The sequence below is a fragment of the Gekko japonicus genome, unplaced genomic scaffold (assembly GCF_001447785.1).
Source record: "Gekko japonicus isolate JY-2015 unplaced genomic scaffold, Gekko_japonicus_V1.1 scaffold18, whole genome shotgun sequence".
Lineage (NCBI taxonomy): Eukaryota > Metazoa > Chordata > Lepidosauria > Squamata > Gekkonidae > Gekko > Gekko japonicus.
Window position 1 is genome coordinate 1,417,691 of NW_015170275.1, and position 18,874 is coordinate 1,436,564.

General features: G+C 42.8%; 2 protein-coding genes across 3 annotated transcripts in view; one reads left to right on the forward strand and one right to left on the reverse strand.

The window, feature by feature from the left end:
- The window catches only part of CTPS2 (CTP synthase 2), an 86,085-nt gene extending 85,149 nt beyond the window's left edge, over positions 1-936 (reverse strand). For both annotated transcript variants that reach the window (XM_015417619.1, XM_015417618.1), the window contains exon 1: positions 834-936. The gene's annotated coding sequence lies outside the window, so the exon portion shown is untranslated. The remainder of the gene's footprint in view (positions 1-833) is intronic.
- A 1,057-nt stretch (positions 937-1,993) lies between these two features.
- Positions 1,994-18,874, forward strand: part of SYAP1 (synapse associated protein 1) — a 19,198-nt gene continuing 2,317 nt past the window's right edge. The window contains 9 exon segments of the mRNA XM_015417597.1: positions 1,994-2,292; positions 6,357-6,475; positions 9,104-9,170; positions 12,635-12,708; positions 12,992-13,097; positions 13,100-13,130; positions 14,166-14,308; positions 15,146-15,204; positions 15,817-15,964. Coding sequence (XP_015273083.1) covers positions 2,112-2,292; positions 6,357-6,475; positions 9,104-9,170; positions 12,635-12,708; positions 12,992-13,097; positions 13,100-13,130; positions 14,166-14,308; positions 15,146-15,204; positions 15,817-15,964 — 928 coding nt within the window. The 5' untranslated portion in view covers positions 1,994-2,111.

Genomic DNA, 18,874 nt, shown 5'->3' on the forward strand with positions numbered 1-18,874 from the left:
AGCCAATCCTCCAAGAGCTTACAGAGCTCTTCTTACAGGGGCTACTGTAAGCTCTTCGAGGATTGGCTATATTAGGGGTGTGTCACCTAATATGCAAAGGAATTCCTGCTACAAAAAGAGCCGTATGTGCGGCTGTTATGTTAAGCAAGTTTGGCCACCCCTCGTTCCTCCATGCTCTGAAACTGTGCAGAATGAGAGGATGAAGAAATCAAGTTTTCCACTAAAAAAACCAAAAAGAAGAATGTGACAAGACTCCTGTGCCTTTAAAACTGTACTACAGTCCCAACTTCAGCTATAATCCACATAAACTGAAGGAGTTGCATTTCTGCATCATCCATGGTCTTTGCCACTGTTTGGGTGTTTTTAAAACCTGTCACATCTCTACCCTCTCTTTATTGCCACACACATTCAATGTATGACACATACTTGATGGACCACAGCCTGTCACAGGGCAAAGGAGCTGCTTCAAATCAAAATAAGCATTTTTAGAGGGCAAAGGAACCTTGTATTTTTTAAATAAGTATCATCACTAAAAGTAGTCACGAGACCCTCTTCCAGGAGCCTGAGCGTGGCAGCGGGGAGTCAAATCAGCACTTGTTAGCCCACTTATAAGGAGGAGGGCGAAGGCCCGCGCTTTCGTTGCCGCCGCAAGCAGCGGGCTACAAGCCCAGTCCCGTAGCCATCGGGGCTTGTTCGCGAGTGTCGTCGCAGCGGTCGCCAGAGCGGACGGGCCGGGAAAGGACTGTGCCACCGCCGCCACATGCCCGCAAGGACCCTCGGAGGTGAGGCGCAGGCAGGTCGCCCGTGGCGCCGAGGTGAAAAGGGCCGCTTACCTGGCGGCGAGTGAGGCGATTGCAGCGGCAAGGGCCGTATGGCTGAGCGGCCCGTTCCTCCGCTTCCCTCCCTTCCTCTGCTAGTGAGTCGCTTTTAAAGGAGGCTTGGAGACCGCAGCCAGCGCTTCCCCGGACGACCGCTAGGAGGAAGCCGAGTTCCGACCTGAGCGGCTGTCTCCTCCACAAGAGGCGGGTCGCGCAAACGACAGCAGAGGCGGCGAGACTCGGGTTAGGGAGCGCAACGGCGCAGTCGCCTTTTCTTCGCATCCCAGACAAGAATGCACTCTGCACGTATGCAGAGGCTGTCTTGCTTCGCGCGCTGGCTCTCTGGCCGTTTTGGGGATAAAGAATTTGACATATCCGTATTTGACTCTGTGAACTGTTCATGTTTTCAGACTACACATAGTGGATTTTATGCTTATATGACCTTTGTAATGTTTTAAGTGCTGAGATTCTGTATGTTCTCTTTGACTTTAATAAAATCGTATTAAACGTTTTTTAAAAAGAATTTTACATTTCTTTTACGCAAACTGCTAGATTTGAACAGAGTTTGAGACCAGTGGCACCTTTGAGACCAACAATGCTTTATTCAAGGTATGAGCTTTCGTGTGGATCTGAGGAAGTATGCGTGGCCACGGAAGCTCATACCTTGAATAAAACTTTGTCGGTTTTAAAGGTGCTACTGGGCTTAAGCTTCGTCCTGCTGCTTCAGACCAACACGGCAGCCCCCACCTGGTGCTAGATTTTGAGGTTTTCTACATCTACTGATCATCAGTTCACATGAGTGTGTCAACAAACTGTTGCATAGAATTATTCTGCCTTTGTCACTGGGAAATAAGGCAGATTACAAATGCGATAAGAACAGGAAAAAAAAAGAATAAAGCAGGAGGGCCGGGCAGATTACGCGTAAGAGAAAGCCCATTCAGACAAGACTGCCAACGGAGTACAAAATATAATATATAACGATTCAGTCTAAGCGCAAAATGTGTTAATAAAAAAGCAGAAAGACCGAATGGGGGAGGCGGGGGGAGACGAGAGCGGCGAACTCGGCGGTCAACCAGTCGCCCGCTCCGTTCGGAAGAGTAGAGAGACAGCGCAGAGCGTCCCGCCTCCTATCTGACGTACTCAAATGACGTCGCTCGGAAGTCGCCGCACTCTCTTTTCCGGAAACAAAACGTTAGTTTCCCCCACCGGGGCCTGTTTCTGCGACATCCGTCGAATCGCCGCAGGGAGCGGCGGGCAGGCGAGGCAGGAGGGGGCGCGGTCGAGGCCGTTAAGATGTTGCGCGGCTTGAGCGGCTGGTTCGGGATGAGTCGGGCGACGGAGGAAGAGACGCCGCTTCCCCTTGAAGGGGAATCCGAAGCTGGCGAGGGAGAAGCCGTGCCCGAGGAGGCGTCGGAGCGGAGCCCGGAGCAGGTGGATCCGGGCCCGGTTCTCAGCCAGGCCAAGGGACTCGGCAGTAAGTGTCTGTCGCCCGCCCGCCCCCCGGACTAACTCGCCTGTCACCATCCCAGTCCTAGGCCAACGAACGCCTCCAGAGCAATGGATATCCTCGTTTCCAAGCTACCAGTCAAGTCGGCCGTAAATAATCCCCCCCCATTTCTTTCCCTTAGCTCCTTAGACATCCTTTGGGCTGGTCTCCCCAAAGCTGCAGTTCTTTACATACCGTTTCCCCCATATGGGAGTAGGGGTGCCAACTGCCGGGGGGGGAATGCGGTGTCCATTTCCAAGATGATTAAGTGGATGCAATTCTGTACATACCCCTGAGCCCGTTCGCGGGGACGGCGGGGTATAATACAAAAACAAACAAATAAATAAATACCGTTCCCCCCCACAGACACACACATGGGAGTAGAGATGTCATGCCTGGAGAAATAAATGCCCTGTCCATTTAAAAAAATGATTAATTGGATGTTTTAAAAAACTTCTGTGGAAAGCTTCAGTTGCCTATTTCCACATATCGAGTCTCTATTTAAAGGGGCATTTTTTTTCTTCTGGGCTGTTGGCAACCCTACTTGTAATAAGCCTCACTGAACAGAGCCCCCTCTTATGTACTTTTAATCAGGAAAAGTCCCACTGACGTCAGTGTGGTTTATTCTTGAGTAAGCTGTGCCTACAATTAAAACCTGAGGCTGTCATCTACTGCTCATTTTATTTAGTTGAAGCTGCATTGATTTCAGTAGAATAAATGTATTGTGGGTTCTAGTCAAAGGTGCAGTCATTAATGCTCTAGACTTGTAAGTTCATTGAACTCACTGGAAGTCACTCTGTATGCCTCTTGTAAACGACTTCAGGCACTTCTTCAGCTTTAAGAGATTCTGGAGTACTCTCTGAGTTACATGCAAAGTTTTCACAATACACAGAAAAAGTAATGTATGCCATTACTGGTGATTTTCTGCGAGGTTCATGAAATTCTGTGCCCATGGTATTTAAAACATAGATTTATCACTGTTTTGGAATTAAGGCATATGTTAATGTTTAGACAAATTAGCCATTAAATGGAAATTTGCCCATGTCTGCTAAAAAGACAGTAAATATGCCAGGCACTTATTCTTTCTCTGGTCTTGCAGTGCAGATCCCTTCTTTTTTAATGACAGTTGTGAAAGGGCAGTCCTTGGATACTTTACTGAAGAGAACTGCTAATAGAATGTTAATGCTTTTTCAGGATTGCCTGACAATTCCAACTTATGATCAAGATGATAAACCCTGAACAGTTGCAGTGAATATAAATAGCAGTTGCTTCTTCGGACATGTACCTGTGCAGGTGTTTCTGAACACTTAGGGCTTTCATAAATTTACCAGCCCAGATGAACTAGGATAGGTAGATGTGCTTTAAACAGAAAATACCAGGATGTATTTTGACACACTGGCAGTGCAATGTCCAAACCACTTTCCTAACAGTAAGCCTCATTGAGTAGGTCTGAGTAGGCTTCTGAATAGACCTGCTTATGATCACTTTCCAAGTCAAGCTTGAGGAGCGTTACTCATCACTACTTTAAAATATAGATCATGTCACCCTATTGATTTTTTAGAATCTGGCCTTCCCCCTCTTTAAGCACACATTTACTACTTTTCCTGTATCCAAAAGATTGTATTACTAGTCTTTGCACTCTTTGTGTGCCTGCACTCTTAAAGACACCTGCATAAGCAATATGCTGAAGCTTGGAAATGCAGGTGTTTACCTTGATTTTAAGCATGCTCTGCTTTTTGTTACGTGGTTTAACTGAAAGACAACTTTAAAAGTGTAGTCCAAAACCGATTTTGTTTAAATAAATTTCTATGCAATGTGGCAATTTGTAATTATTTTCTCCTTGAAAAGGCCTAGTCCAGTGTTTTCCAACTGTGACTGTCACTGTTGGCTGATATGCATTTTGTATCCAGCCACAATGATTAGTTTAGGGCAAAGGATGAATGAAGTTATGTGGAACTAGAACATTGTTACTGGATGCTGTTTTTTGCCCTACTGAGAACTACTAAGGAGGAGTGAAAGCTAGTGAGAACCTAGGAGGATCAGTCTTACAGGAAAGGAACAAGGTACAGTTATTCATTATATAGTTATACCTCCTATTGTAGTATGCTTTAATTGAAGCTACTGCAGTACTTCAACCTGATCAAATATCAGCAATACTAGGATTTTGATACTGTAAACATGGCAAAACAATGGTAAGCTTATTATGTTTGCCTAGATCATTTAATCTTTGTCATATGAAAAAGGCTTCAAGATTTTCTGTGCTTGCTTGAGAGAAATATCCCTAATATCAACTTGGCCTTCATGCTACGATACTTATCTTGGAAAAAGGCATCCAATAATGAATAATTAGTTGTGCCACAATATTCTACACAAAAAAACAAACATAAGGGTGCTGTTTTTTTATTCAGTGCATTTTTGAAGTGCTCTCAGTTTCTAACCTCTAGCTAGCACTGTTTGAAAGATGCAGGTCCTTGTGGGATGCTGGCCTTGTACACAGTACATAGTCCTAGTCACTGGATTCTTCCTGAATTAATAGGAGAAATTGAAAATCATGGAACCCTGATTTTAACTAGTTATCTGTAGAAAGTGAAAATAATGTAACCCTAGTTTTAGCTAGTTATTTTATCAGTGAGATTAATAAACGTTAATTCATTTTGCATCTGTGAAGTTATGGAAGCTTCCTTTACTTTTGATTTGTATTTTAGCACAAGTTATACATGCAATGTCTCTGAATAGAAGACAAAGTACGGCCTGACAGTCTGCACATCCACATTTCCCTTTGTGCACAATATATATCAATAATAATAATAATATCTGCCCTCTCCAGTAAAACCAGGCTCAGAGTGGTGTACAGCGCAATTGTATAAAACATCAATAAAACAAAACCTTTATAACAAAGATAATACATAAGACAATTTTTAAAAAATCTGATTCTACTTGTCTATATTAACTACAGACGGTGCTAAAATCCTAGCAGTGCTGCTGTCTGGTTGGAAACGGACAGGGGGAAATAGGAAGTGGGAATGCCAAGACTGTACCGTCGCTGTCCTCAACCAAATGCCTGGCAGAACAACTCTGCCTTGCACGCCATGTGGAACTGTAAAATGTCCCACAGGGTGTGGATGTTATTCGGCAGAGAGTCCCACCAGGTTGGAACCAGGGCAGAGAAAGCCGTGGCTCTGGTTGAGGACAGCCAGATGTTTCTCAGGCCAGGGACCACCAATAAGTTCTGATCTTTTGAGCATAACGCTCTTCTGGAGGTATACCAGGAAAGGTGGTCCTGGAGGTATATAGGTCCCTGACCGTTAAGGGCCTCAAAGGTCACCACCATAACCTTGAATCTGATTCGGTACTCCACTGGAAGCCAGTGCAGCTCGCGCAGCACTGGATGGATATGCGCTGTCAAGGCTTCCCTGTAAGGACCCGTGCTGCTACATTTTGCATCAGTTCCGGGTCATCCTCAAGGGTAGGCCCACGTAGAGTGAGTTACAGTAATCCAATCTGGAGGTGACTTTTGCATGGATTTCAGTGGCTAGGACAGGGCGAGTCAGGTAGGGGGCCAGTTGCCTAGCCTGGCACAGATGGTAAAATGCCAGTCTGACAACATTTGTGACCTGGGACTCCATTGTCAAGGAGGCATCCAGGATAGTAGGCGCTGGTCTCAAGGGCTGGGAGTTGGCACCCCAACCCGGAGTCTCCCCAGCCACAGAACCTCAGTCTTAGAAGGATTCAGTCTCAGCTGACTCTTGTTTTAACCATCCCACCACAGCCTGCAACCCCTCTGCCAGATTTTCTGGGGTGGTATCTGGCTGGCCGCCCATCAACAGATAAAGCTGGGTATAGTCAGCATGCTAATGACACCCAGCCCAAACTTTTGTTATCATATCTGCAGGGGGAGAGATTATTATGAGCTGGGCATGTAAGTTATGTGCTGAATCAGTAATTCTGATATACAGGTAAATGCCAGAGAATATGTTGTGCCTAATATTAATTAGAGGCAGATAAATATTAGATAAATATTCTGGGTTTACATATTCTTTTATTTTCAAAAGGTTCTCTGCTCAATTTTGCCACTACTGCCACAAAAAGGATATCGGAATCAGTTGCTGAAACAGCACAAACAATAAAGAAGTCTGTTGAAGAAGGCAAAATAGAAAGTATCATCGATAAGGTACCTATCCTACTGTAAATAGCATACTCTGAAATCTGGTACATACTCTTGCATACTTTGTTTGAAAAACAAAATTTCCCACATTTTACGAATATAATTCAGGTAATAAGCTAGCAGCATATGTGATAATTTGGTTTGTACGATTCCAGGCAGAGGTCATTTCGTAGAAAAAGTGGTGCAGGAGCTCATTAGCATAACTTATTTGCATATGCCACACCCCCTGACATCACCGGAAGTCTGTCAGAAGGCAACACCCACCGCTCAGGCTCCACTAGACTGTTTTGGATTGCTAGCTATTGGGGGGGGGGGACCTGCAGATCTGTCCTGAATAAAACTTGGTCTTAAAGGTGCCACTGGACTGGGGTGGGTGGATGGGAGCTCTGCAACTTATCTGGCTGCGTCTTGCTCTGACTGAGGGATGCTGGGAGCAGGGGGTGGGGCTTGTTGCATGTGCCCGCCCCCTGGGCTCTTTACTGCCGGATCTCCACTCCTGTGCGTTCCTCCAGGAAATGACCCCTGATTGCAGGGATAAAAACCTAAAAAGAGCCCTGCTGGATCAGACAGCTGGTCCATCTTGTCCAGCATCCTGTCTCACACAGTGGCCAGTCTGTTCCTCTGGAGGGCCATCAACAGGGCGTAGAAGCCAAGATCTTCCCCTGATGTTGCCTCAGAGGTTTAGTGCCTCTGAATGTGGAGGTTCCCCTCAGTCACCATGGCTAATAGACACTGATAGATCTCTCCTCCATGGAGCTATCTAATCCCCTGTTAAAGCTGTTTATTCCTGTGGCCATCTCTAAATCCTTTGGCAGTGAATTCCACATTTTAATCACTCTCTGTGTAACAAAGAATTTGCTTTTGTCCATCCTGAATCTGCTGACCATTAGCTTCATTTGATGCCCTTAAGTTCTAGTATTTTGGGAGAGGGGGGAAATGTCGCTTTGTCAACTCTCTCCATCCCATGCATAATTTTATAAACCTCTATCACGTCTACCCTTAGTAATATCTTTTCTGAACTGAAAAGTCCCAGACTCTTCAGCCTTTCCTCATAAGGAAAGTGCTCCCTAATCATCTCAGTTGCCGTCCTCTGTACTTTTCCCAGCTTTGCAGTGTCTTTTTTGAGATATATGGGGCATTAATTAATCTTATACAGAAGTGCTGCAGATAACAGCCTGTCTTCTGCCTCTCCACTGAACAAAATTTGAAGTCTTCCTCCACTGGAAGCACGACAAGCTGGAGGAGGTTTCAGTAGGGTAGCTATGTTGGTCTGGAGTAGGAGAGTTAGATCGGAGTCCAGTAGCACCATAGAGACCAACAAGATTTCCAGGTATCTTATGGAGGGAGCTTTGACTCTCAAAAGCTTATACCCTAAAACTCTTGTCTCTGAGGTACCGGCTTGAGGAAGCTCTTCAGTCTGTTGTATGATTCCACCCAGTATCTCACTGATCAGCTGCTCCATCCTCTCCTCGAGTATCTCTGCCCCTGCTTTTTCTCTGTATCATCCTCAGTGTCGTTTTCAAACTCAAAACTATTTTTATATAGGAAATGCCATCTAAAGTGTTGGATAGTTAGATATGATGAATCTTGTGCACATATCTTATTTCCTACACCAAAATGTAGCAGATCACATCCCCTTTTTTCAGCTGCATCATTGTAAATCTGTGTGTGTGTGTGTGTGTGTGTGTCTCTCTCTCTCTCTCTCTATATATATATATATAGAATGTACTAGAAATCATAGGAAGCGTGGAAGTACTATGATATACAAAGTGAGTCAGTGTACAGCAATATAATTTGAGACACTAATCCACATGAGAGCATTTTAATTCTTATAACTTCAAATAGTGGTTAATCTGCTTAGTGATATATTATCAGAAAAAAACTTGGTCATGTTTTTCCCTCCTGTCAAATACAGAAAATAGACTATCATGTCCTGGTGGCAAAATCAGAAAATTAACTGGATAATTGCAGTATATATTTTGTTAAATTTGTCCCAAAATTATTACTTTTGCTTAAAAACTATTGTTACATATGATTTTGGCTACAGCTGGTGTTTTATGTTAGCCTTGTTCTAGGGATTGGGGGGGGGGGAGAATATTCAAGCAGTGTTTCTACCTCATATTTTGCAATACCCTTGGTGTCTTCCAGCCTAGCTTAAACTGAGAAGAAAACTTAATCTGGCACAATACCAATGGTTCCTTTAACTCCCCTACACGCTGTAACAGATAATTAAGTTGGCAGATGAAATGAAACAGGATCTGAGACTCCATGAGAGCAAAATCCATCTTTACCTCACAGTTAGGAGGAAAGGTTGAGAAGGTTGCTGCCATGTATTGATCTTGAACATTTCTTTGTACAGAACGCAGCTGCATATAAGTCACCACATGTGATGTATACCGTTTAAAATTAAGCATAGGTTTACATATTATTGTTTTACTTTGTATTTCAAAGCTATACACACATTCCAGTTTTAAGTACCATGAGCTGTTCTGGTTTAGAGATTATGTCCAAAATCTTTTAACAGTGGGAAGGGCGGGGTATAAATTGAACTAATAAATAAATAAATAAGTTATGACTATTTAGCTTCATTTTTCTTTTAACATTTTTCTGTAATAACTTTATTTTTTCTTGTAGACAATTATAGGAGATTTTCAGAAGGAACAGAAAAAATTTGTTCAACAGCAGCACACCAAAAAATCAGGTATTGTGTAAATATAGTTACTTTAAAAAGCTGAGCTAACATTCAAATCCTTTGTAATTCTCTGAGAAGGTGGAGCTTTTTATAGCTATTTTGTTGGCTTTTTCTAAAGGTACGCTAATGAGACTTCAAAGAGTAGCACTGTAATACTTCTTAATTAACATTTTGATTACTAGCTGCTTGGCTTGCCCTTACAAATTCTCATTTATTTTCTGTGAGTAAAACTGTGTTAATCTGTGCTGAGTTATTCATGTCATTCTTTTTTATTATCATATACAGAGGTAGCAGGTCACCTGTAGAACAATTTAGTTCTTTTCCACTGATGGTTCCAAGCATTTTAATTTTGCAGTTTGTCTTGGCTTCTTTGCAGAAGTTAGTAATTAAGAAACCATACTATCTTCACATCACCCCTGAAGATGCCCTGACCTGGATAGGATAGGCTGGCCCAATCTCAGAAGCTAAACAGGATTGGCCCCGGTTGGTACTTGGATGGGAAACCACCAAGAAAGTTCAGGGTTGCTACACAGAGGAAGGGCAATGGCAAACCACCTCTGTTTGTCTCTTGCCTTGAAAACCTTACAGGGTTGTCACAAGTTAGCTTTGGCTTGATGGCACTTTTCACCACCACTGAAGATGATCCTGCTGTCTTCTTAAGTAAGGTTGTTTTAAAGCAGCTGAGTTTATTAAAATATTTATTTACTGCATTTATACCCAGACTTTCTCTCAAATGTAGGTTCAAAGGTCACATTGTTCTCCTTTCCTGCATTTTAATCTCACAGTGAGCCAGTCCGGTAGGTTAGAGTGTGTGTGACTGGTCCAGGGTGACACAATAAGCTGCTATGACAGTGTGGGGGTTCAAACCTGGGTATCCCAGATTCCAGTGGTTATCCAGAAGTGGTGTAATAGAAAGCATACAGCAACTGAGCAAAAACAACAATGCTTTTTAGAAACTGTAAAGCAAAGAACATTGAAATACTACTTGTATGAGGAGAAACAGTTTATTCCTGTGATAGAGATAGCCATGAAGAACCATGACACTTAAAATACTCTTTCCTTGCTTGCAAACTGCTTAAAGAATTGCACATGATGCCTATGTATACATAGTTTTTAAAGCTTAAAAACTATCCTGTTCCACAAATAAATTGCTCGCATATTTTCAGTTAGACTGAGAATACTTCTAATAATTGGGATCTTTCATCCTTCTTCTCTGTCATCCCCTAGATCAGGGGTGGCCAAACTGTAGCTCGGGAGCAGCATGCGGCTCTTTCGCACATGTTGTGCGGCTCCCGGTAGCTGGGAAAGCGAAGGGGACGCATACTTTTTCTCCCTCTCTTCCTTCCTTCCCCCTCCCTCCCATCTATTTGCTTTCTTGGTTCTCTGGCTCTCTCTTTCTTTTCACCTCTTTCGTTCTTTCTTTCCACCTCTCTCTCTTAGACAAATACATATCATTTGCAAGCAAATATCATTGGACAAATAAATATCATTATCAATATCTTTTTACCCCTTCTATTTTTATTTTTGGCAGTCTCATTTAATGTTAATAAAAAGCAAATTTGCATATTTTTAAATAAAAATGTCCGTGTCAATCAATTCAATTCAAAACCTTTATTGGCATGGATCAGAGTCATAAACAGTCACCCTTCAGTTCATTGATTTAACACATAGCTTCCAAATATCCGTGTCATATTTGTTCATGTCTTGCGGCTCTCAAACATCTGATGTTTATTCTATATGGCTCTTACATTGAGCAAGTTTGGCCACCCCTACCCTAGATCAACTCTTACAAGGGTGATGACTGGAGCTGAATGTGCACAGCTTTGCTTATTTTATAGGGTCTTTCTAGCATTGAGAACTGGGTGTAGCAAACTGATATGTTATGTCCATACAGTTGGCTTGCTGCCTGTCTCATAGAGAAAGTTATTTTATTTGTAAAAGATTATATTCTGGTTTTCTACCCTCACAAGGGTCACCAAGACAGCTAGCAATTTAAAACCTACATGATAAAATCACCTTTTAAAGCCATTAAAACCAACCCTCCCCAACACACATCATGGAAACAATTAAAAACAGAGTTAAAATATATATAAAACATGAAAACAGTAATTAAAACATTGGTTAGGAAGGAGGGGGTCACTGAGTGGATGCCAAACGAAACAAAGAAGTTTTCACCTGCTGGCAGAAGATGGCAGAACAGACAAATCATCCTGGGGAGAGAGTTCCAGAGCTTTGGCGCCATGATGAAGAGGACTCTCTCCTGGGTTTCCATCTGCCTAATCTCCAAAGGGAGAAGCACCTGAAGCAGAAACTCTGAAGGTGACCTTAGTGGTCAGGCAAGTTGTAGATGGGCCAAGACTGGAATGATATTGTCCCTACCACCCACTCTAGTCAACATCCTGGCTGCAGCATTCTGTACCAATGGAAGTTTCCAAACACTTCTCTACGGCAGCCCCGTGTAGAGCACATTGCAGTCATCTAATCTTGGTGTAACCAATGCATGCACCACAGTGACCAGATCTTTTTCGCCCAGGAAAGGCTGCAGCTGGCTACCCAGTCAAAGCTGGTAAAAGGCACTCCTGCCAGCTGCCACCTGCTTATCCAACAGTAGGCCTGGATCTAAGAGCAAACCCATTCCTTTAAGGAGAGTGCAACCCCATCCAGGATCAGACCTTTTTCCAACCAGTAGCATTTCTATCTTGTTAGGATTAAACTTCAGTTTTTTAGCCAGTATCCACTCTAAAACTGCCTCCATGCACGGGTTCATGGTTTCTACAGCCTCCCTGAGATCAGCTGGAAGCCTGAGATAGAGCTCAGTGCCATCTGCGTATTGGTGACAGCCCACCCTGAATCTACAGATAACCTCACCCAGCGGTTTCATGTAGATGTGAAAGAGCCTAGGGGACAAGATGGAATGTTGTGGGATCCCAAAGGACAAGGGGCTGAGCAGCAGGTCCCCCAGCAACACTTTCTGCAACCTATCATCTAGGTATGACCAGTATCTCCACAAAACAGTGGCTCCCAATCTCAGCCCAGATAGATGGTCCAGAAGAATGCCATGATCAGTGGTATCAAAACCTGCTGAGAGGTCCAGGGGAATGAACAGGGTCACACTCTCTCTGGCCATTTTTCAGCACAAGTCCGCCAGGGTGACCAAGGCTGTTTCAGTCCCATTACCAGCTTTTGGAGGGCTTACAAAGTTGTGTAAACAGGATTTCATGTCTCTTCAGGTATGTGTGTGACTTCACTGTTTAAAACTGTAGACAAAATTGCAATCATGCTTCTGAACACTGGCCATGTAGGAATTGCTTTCTGACGCCCTTCTTGATATTTGCAACAGATTAAAAAAACAGTATTATTCAGCTGAGCACTCTTCTGATAGATCTTGGCATTTTCCAGCTAAAGATAACAGTAGTTCTATTCTCTACTAGTACTGACCGCAAGTATTTCAAACATTCCCTTTTTGCTCACAGAAGCAGCTGTGCCTCCCTGGGTAGACAGCAATGAAGAAGAAACAATTCAGCAACAAATACTGGCCTTATCAGCAGTAAGTTTTTCTTCCTACAAATGTGTGTTTCAATCATTTATTACTTAAACCAGGAGTGTAGTCTAGCAATATTACATGACAATTAATGAATCATTGGTAGGATCACAATAATTCCTAGAATAAAACCAGCTTTTTACTGAAAGGTGTTCTTCTTTATGCATTCTGGCAGAGCTATTTCATAGTCTGGTTGCTTCTCTGAATAATGAATTCAGAGAGCTCTTTAGAGAAGTAACAAGTGTCATATCTAGACTTCTGACTGACAAGTGCATTTTATTCTTCAAAGGACAGAAGAAACTTTCTGCGTGATCCACCAGCAGGGGTTCAGTTTAATTTTGACTTTGATCAAATGTATCCAGTTGCAATGGTAATGCTGCAGGAAGATGAGCTGCTGAAAAAATGAGATTTGATCTTGTCCCGAAACAGTGAGTAATCTTCAGAAATGTCTTAAATGGTGCAGCTGACTAAGAAATAGTGACTGCTCAACATTAAGATGTTATCTCTCATCACTATCTGATTTTCCATTCACATATAAAATGTGATAATTAATGGCATGCTACTCAAAATGTAAAAGCTGCAAATTACATTTAAATATTAAATCTAAATTATTTCTCAAAGGCTTTTTTGTCACAAAGGAGTTTGTCAAATGCTATTAGACCAACTCTGAAGAAGATGTACTCTTTGAGTTTGGTCCTAGTTAGTCAGAATTTCCATGAGCTTAGTGCCACTAGCAAATTTATCACCATGGGTTTCGGTCAACACAGAGGTGTTGACTGAGATGCACACCTAGGTACGGGTATTTTATGGATGTATGCAGCCATTGGCATAATACAGAGTTCCCCAACATAGTGCCTTCCAATACCTTTCTTGTTGCCTGCCAAGTGTTTTTAAGATGTGGGTGGGCCAGGTGGGGCTTCTGCCAGCAAGGATTCTGATTGGCCACTGGAGATTTGATGGGGTGTGCTTTGGTAGCAGCTACCACCAATACATATGGAACTTAACTGTCTGATTGACAGTAAGCTATGGCATCCATTTTGTGTCTGGCTCTACCACTTGTGGCAGCCATTTTGTGGTTGCAGCCACCACCCTGTGTCAGAATTCCAAAGGTGCCTGCAAGCTCAAAAAGGTTGGGGACCCCTGGCATAATATATGCAATCTTTCCTTTGTCTATCAAGCAATGATTGCATAAATTAGTCTACAGGGGGCTTTGCATGGCATCTCATATTTTTGTGGTGTGTGGTGTCTGTGTCTTGTTCCTATAAGAATGTGAAATGCCTTTGGTGTTAACAGGTAGAACTAGACATTGTCTTTGTACAATAAATTCTTGGCATTAAGATTCCTTAACCATGTCAAAAAAATCCGTAGTCTATTAGGGAAAGTCCCTGACAGCTTACTTCCCATAGTTTTCACATTGACATAAAATCAATGCACTTATCAAATTGTATACTCTCTGTCTTCAGTGTAAAGGAAGAGGTATTCTGGAGGAATTATTTCTACCGCGTCTCTCTAATTAAACAGTCCGCACAACTCACAGCACTGGCTGCACAACAGCAAGCCGTAAGAAAAGAGAAGGGTGGCGGTGAAGATGGTAGAGAGCTGACAGGTAGAGATTTTATTTTCACAAACATCTTGCTATGCTGGATGACAGCCCCTTTCACTGAGTTCATATTTAAAGGTCTTTTACTTGAATCCCAGAAATCTGAAACTTTAAAATGCAAAATAATTGTTATATTTCACAGCATAAATTCTAGGTGAGCATACATGGTTCTGGGTAGGTTAGGCTGCAAGCGAGTGATTGCCTCAAGATCACCCACTGATATTATTGGGTATTTGAACCTGGGTCATCTCAGTTCTATTCCAACAATACAACCACTATACCATATTGGCTTGCACCATTTTATTAATGCTGCCATAAGTACACAAACCAAACTAAACCTTCAAAAATACAGAGAAACATCTTGACTAAAAACCAGGTGTACCCATCGCTCCCAGGACTGGGTGTTTAGCTTACATATCCATTTACTTTTAGTAAATCTGAACCCTGTGCATTTCTCTACTTCTGCTCCTTGTCTTCTGCAAGTATGCCTTCTGGATGCCTGTGTATAATTTAATGTTATGTCGAGAGCAAGTGTGTTCTCTGCTCACAAATACATGAGAAGTTGCACCCAAGAGTCACTTTATACCTATTCTTGAAAGGACTAACAGAGTTCAGTTTCTCTGGTTAGAGGCGAAGAGAAGATAATGATTCCTAATTGTAAGATGAAGATAGCAGATGGAACTCCTTGCACAAGAAAATACAGCTTTTGCTGCGCAATCAAACCCAAGTTCTGAGCACTTACAACACTAAACAATTATACTGCTTGAGACTAAATTCTCATCCCATTAAATACTCTGCATATACTGAAATAAGAAGTCTTCAGAATTCTGTTTGTCTTTCTAGAAACTGTTCGACCAAAGACACCACCTGTGGCAATAAAGTCTCAGCTAAAACCTCATGAGGTAAAGCTATTCTATATTCTTGATCAGTATCTACAATATAAGTAACTTTGTTTTAGTTATGAACATGTGGTCAATCTGAACAGATTTCTAAAAAATTACTTCTCACACAGAAGCCACAAGTTTATTAAGGAACTTGAGTGGCCATAGCAATTCAGACCACCTTTTGAATTGGGCGGTTGTCTGTGTTATCTGCTCTGCTTAAACAGAGAAAGGTGCATTTTTTTCCCTCTCGCCTCCAAATAGCACAGTACTATTTCCCTACCTGGTAAAACTTGAACTGTTGAGTACTGATTCATTCCTCCCTAGGTCTTAAGGTAGCCTTTGCTGTTGCTTTAACAGGTCTGGTATGGTAGAAGCAGAAAAAGCAAATGAGGTCAGATGGATCCATCAGGCCTCCTTTTTCTCTGCTATCTGCTGTTTTTGCTACTGTTGTGATAATTTGTGCCCATAAACTTGAGAACAATTTTCCATGAAGACCCCAGCCTGTTCTCTACCTGTATAGAAGTTCTGTGCCTGTTACTTCTGTGTTTCCTCCTCCCCGTATACGAGTATAATATTAAGGAGCGTTAAAGAGATATTTACATTTTTCCTCTTATATTTTAACATTTGAAGGAAGAAGAGGAGATTTCTACCAGCCCAGGTGTATCAGAATTTGTGAGTGATGCTTTTGACGCATGCAGCTTGAATCGGGAAGATTTAAGGAAAGAGATTGAGCAGCTTGTGCTTGACAAAAAAAAAGAGGAAACTACAACAGTGGAAGGTAAAATGATCATTGTTTTCCGTTCTTTAATTTACATGTCTGGAGACATCAAGTCAGATCCAGCCAGGTTTTCCACTGGTGAAAAAGAGAGAAGAGCCCTTTGGCCGCCCCAAAGGCTGTGCTGGGGATCATAGGACCTGTGTTACAAATCCATGTGGGTCAGGAGTTGTAATGAGGAGAACTGGCCAAGACTGAGTGAAGAAAATTCCTTGGATCCAACCCAGTATTTTCCTGGATTCTGCATATTTCTAAATAGAAAATGGGTTGATAAAGTCATTCATTTCTTACTCCAAAGGAATAGTACAAATTTGTGTCCCTGTTAGTGCTCCTTTTCCTCCGTTACAAAACTTAATTGCTTACCCTCGCTTGAGTTATTAACAAGTATATGGCAGGGGTCCCCAAAGTGGTGCTTGTGGGTACCGTGGAACCCACAAACACCTTTCCTGGCACCTGCCAAATGATTTCAGAAAGTGGGCAGGGCCAGATGAGGGTTTCGGTGCAGCAGGGCTTCTGACTGGCCACTGCAGATCTGATTGGCTGTGCAGATCTTTTAAGATGTTACTTTGGCAGCAGCTGCCACCACGGCGTAAAGATTCTCACTGCATGATTGAACGTAAGTTGTGTGTGTTGAAGAAAATAGTTTAAAACAGTATGTTCATTTAAAAAGGGATCCTGTTAAACGGATATTCTGCTTGAAATACTGAAGAGGTAATACTGGAATAACGCATAACCTGACCTGACTCCCTGACAGCTTGTGGTTGGCTCCGCCTCCCATGGCAGCCGTTTGGTGTTTGCGCCCACCACCATGTGTCAGAGTTCGAAAGGTACCCGCAGTCTTTAAAAGGCTATTAGTTTTCATTTATAGCAAAACATTGAATAAGCAGGATTTGCAGGGTTAGGTGTTTTGAATGACTAACCTACTAAGATTTTTTTTTAATATACATCCTAAAGTCAGGGTAACAAGTGAAAAATGGCAGATGACTGCAACTCACTAATAGCACTGTTTGGGAATAGCTTTTTAGTCTAGCTTACTTGCATCATGCACATGCATAACAAAAACCCTAAACAAATATTAATTTATTACAAGAATAAACTTCTGAGGTCTTTCGGCTTCCAGGTCCCTGCTTTTCTCCCTTCACATGTTGCTCATATAATTAAAGACATTTTTTTTAAAAAAAGAACACATTATCCACACACTACAACAAACTCTGGTTTGTTCTCTTGCTTAAAGATTAGGACAAAATCATGCCACAGCATTTCTCTCAATGCGTAATAAACTATGGCATGAACCTGGAAACTTTTATATCTCAGCCATATGTAAGGAAGGGTGGAGGAAGATCCAAGTCCAAAGTTCATTCTCATAAACCATGGTTTGCTTTTTGCATCTGAAGGCCCCAATATGTTTCTCTATATGATCTGTTCTGTTCTTTCCTGGATATTCTTTCATATGAACAAGATTAATAGGATAAATAGGTGATTTTTTAAAATAGCAGCATCATGTTTCATAGTAATAACATATAGAAGAAAGTGTCTCTGTGGTCAGATATGGATAGCAGCAGATGGTCTTCTGGTTCACATGTTACACTTGTCCGTATAAATGTGTGCTTAAGAAAGGTTGGAACCGCTCACAAGGAAAGAAAACTATGCAAGCTAGCCGATATCCCCTAACAGAGGTGTCGAACTCATTTGTTACAAGGGCCGGATCTGACACAAGTGTCACTTTGTTTGTCAGGCCAGGCCATGCATGCCATAAAATGTATTGCCAGTTACCAGAGATATAAATTTTATAAAGGACACAGGCAAATCCAATTAATGATATTATGTTTTACTCAAAATATGCTTTAAACATAAGAGCATAAGCAGAGCCCTGCTGGATCATACCAGTGGTCCATTTAGTCCAGCATCCTGTCTCACACAGTGGCCAATCAGTTCCTCTGAGTCTACACAATATTCTAAATGAGGCCACGTCATAAATCTATACAGGGGCATTACAGTATCAACCATTTCATTCTCAATCCCTTTCCTAATCAACCCTAACTTAAGAGTTTGCCTTTTTTCACTGCTGCAGCACACTGTAATAGAACATAAGAGAAGCTATGCTGAATCAGGCCAGTGGCCCATCCAGTCCAGCACTCTGTGTTACACAGTCGTCAAAGCCCAGGTGCCCTCAGGATGTCCACCAGTGGAGCCAGAACTCCAGAAGCCCTCCCACTGTTGCCCTCCAAGCCCAAGAATACAGAGCATCACCCTGGAAGAAATGGCTACTTGGAGAGTGGACTCCCTTTGCATTAGACTACACCCCCCCCAAAAAAAAAAAAATCCCCAGGAATTTCCCAATAGAGTTGGCATCAGTCAGGGCGCCCATAAAATATCTGAGAGGAGATGGGCTCCAGTTGGAGAACCTGCCTGCCTGGGGAGGGGCACAAGATCCAGCCCTGGAGAAGCCAATCCAGCCAGCCTTCCTCCTTCCTGTGGCAGAGGACCAACTGGGCTGAGCGAAGGAGGTGTGTGTGGCACAATTTGGTTGAGCTCCACCAGGGCCATCCCTTCCCCATGTTATGAAGTGAATGCATGGGTGCTGCCTGCTCTCCAGCAGCTGCAATAGTGTGACGCAGCAGCAATAGTGAGGTGCGTTTTCTACCTCCAGCCATGCGGTAAAAGGCTGCAGAACAAGCGAACGGGGCTGCGCATTGCCCCACGCAAGGCTCAGGATGCCTGCCTGAGGAGGATGGCTGCGCAGTTCGCCTCCTCTCCCTGCAAAACAAAACTTGAAGCAGCTGTGGCTCCTGCCTCTTGCTTGCCAGCCGAGGTGGCCACTTCTCTCTCCCCACCCTCCAGAAGTTTGCAAGCAGCTGGGACAGGAAGGCGCTCACGTTTGGCATGGGAGTATCGAGGTTTCCAGCATAGGGA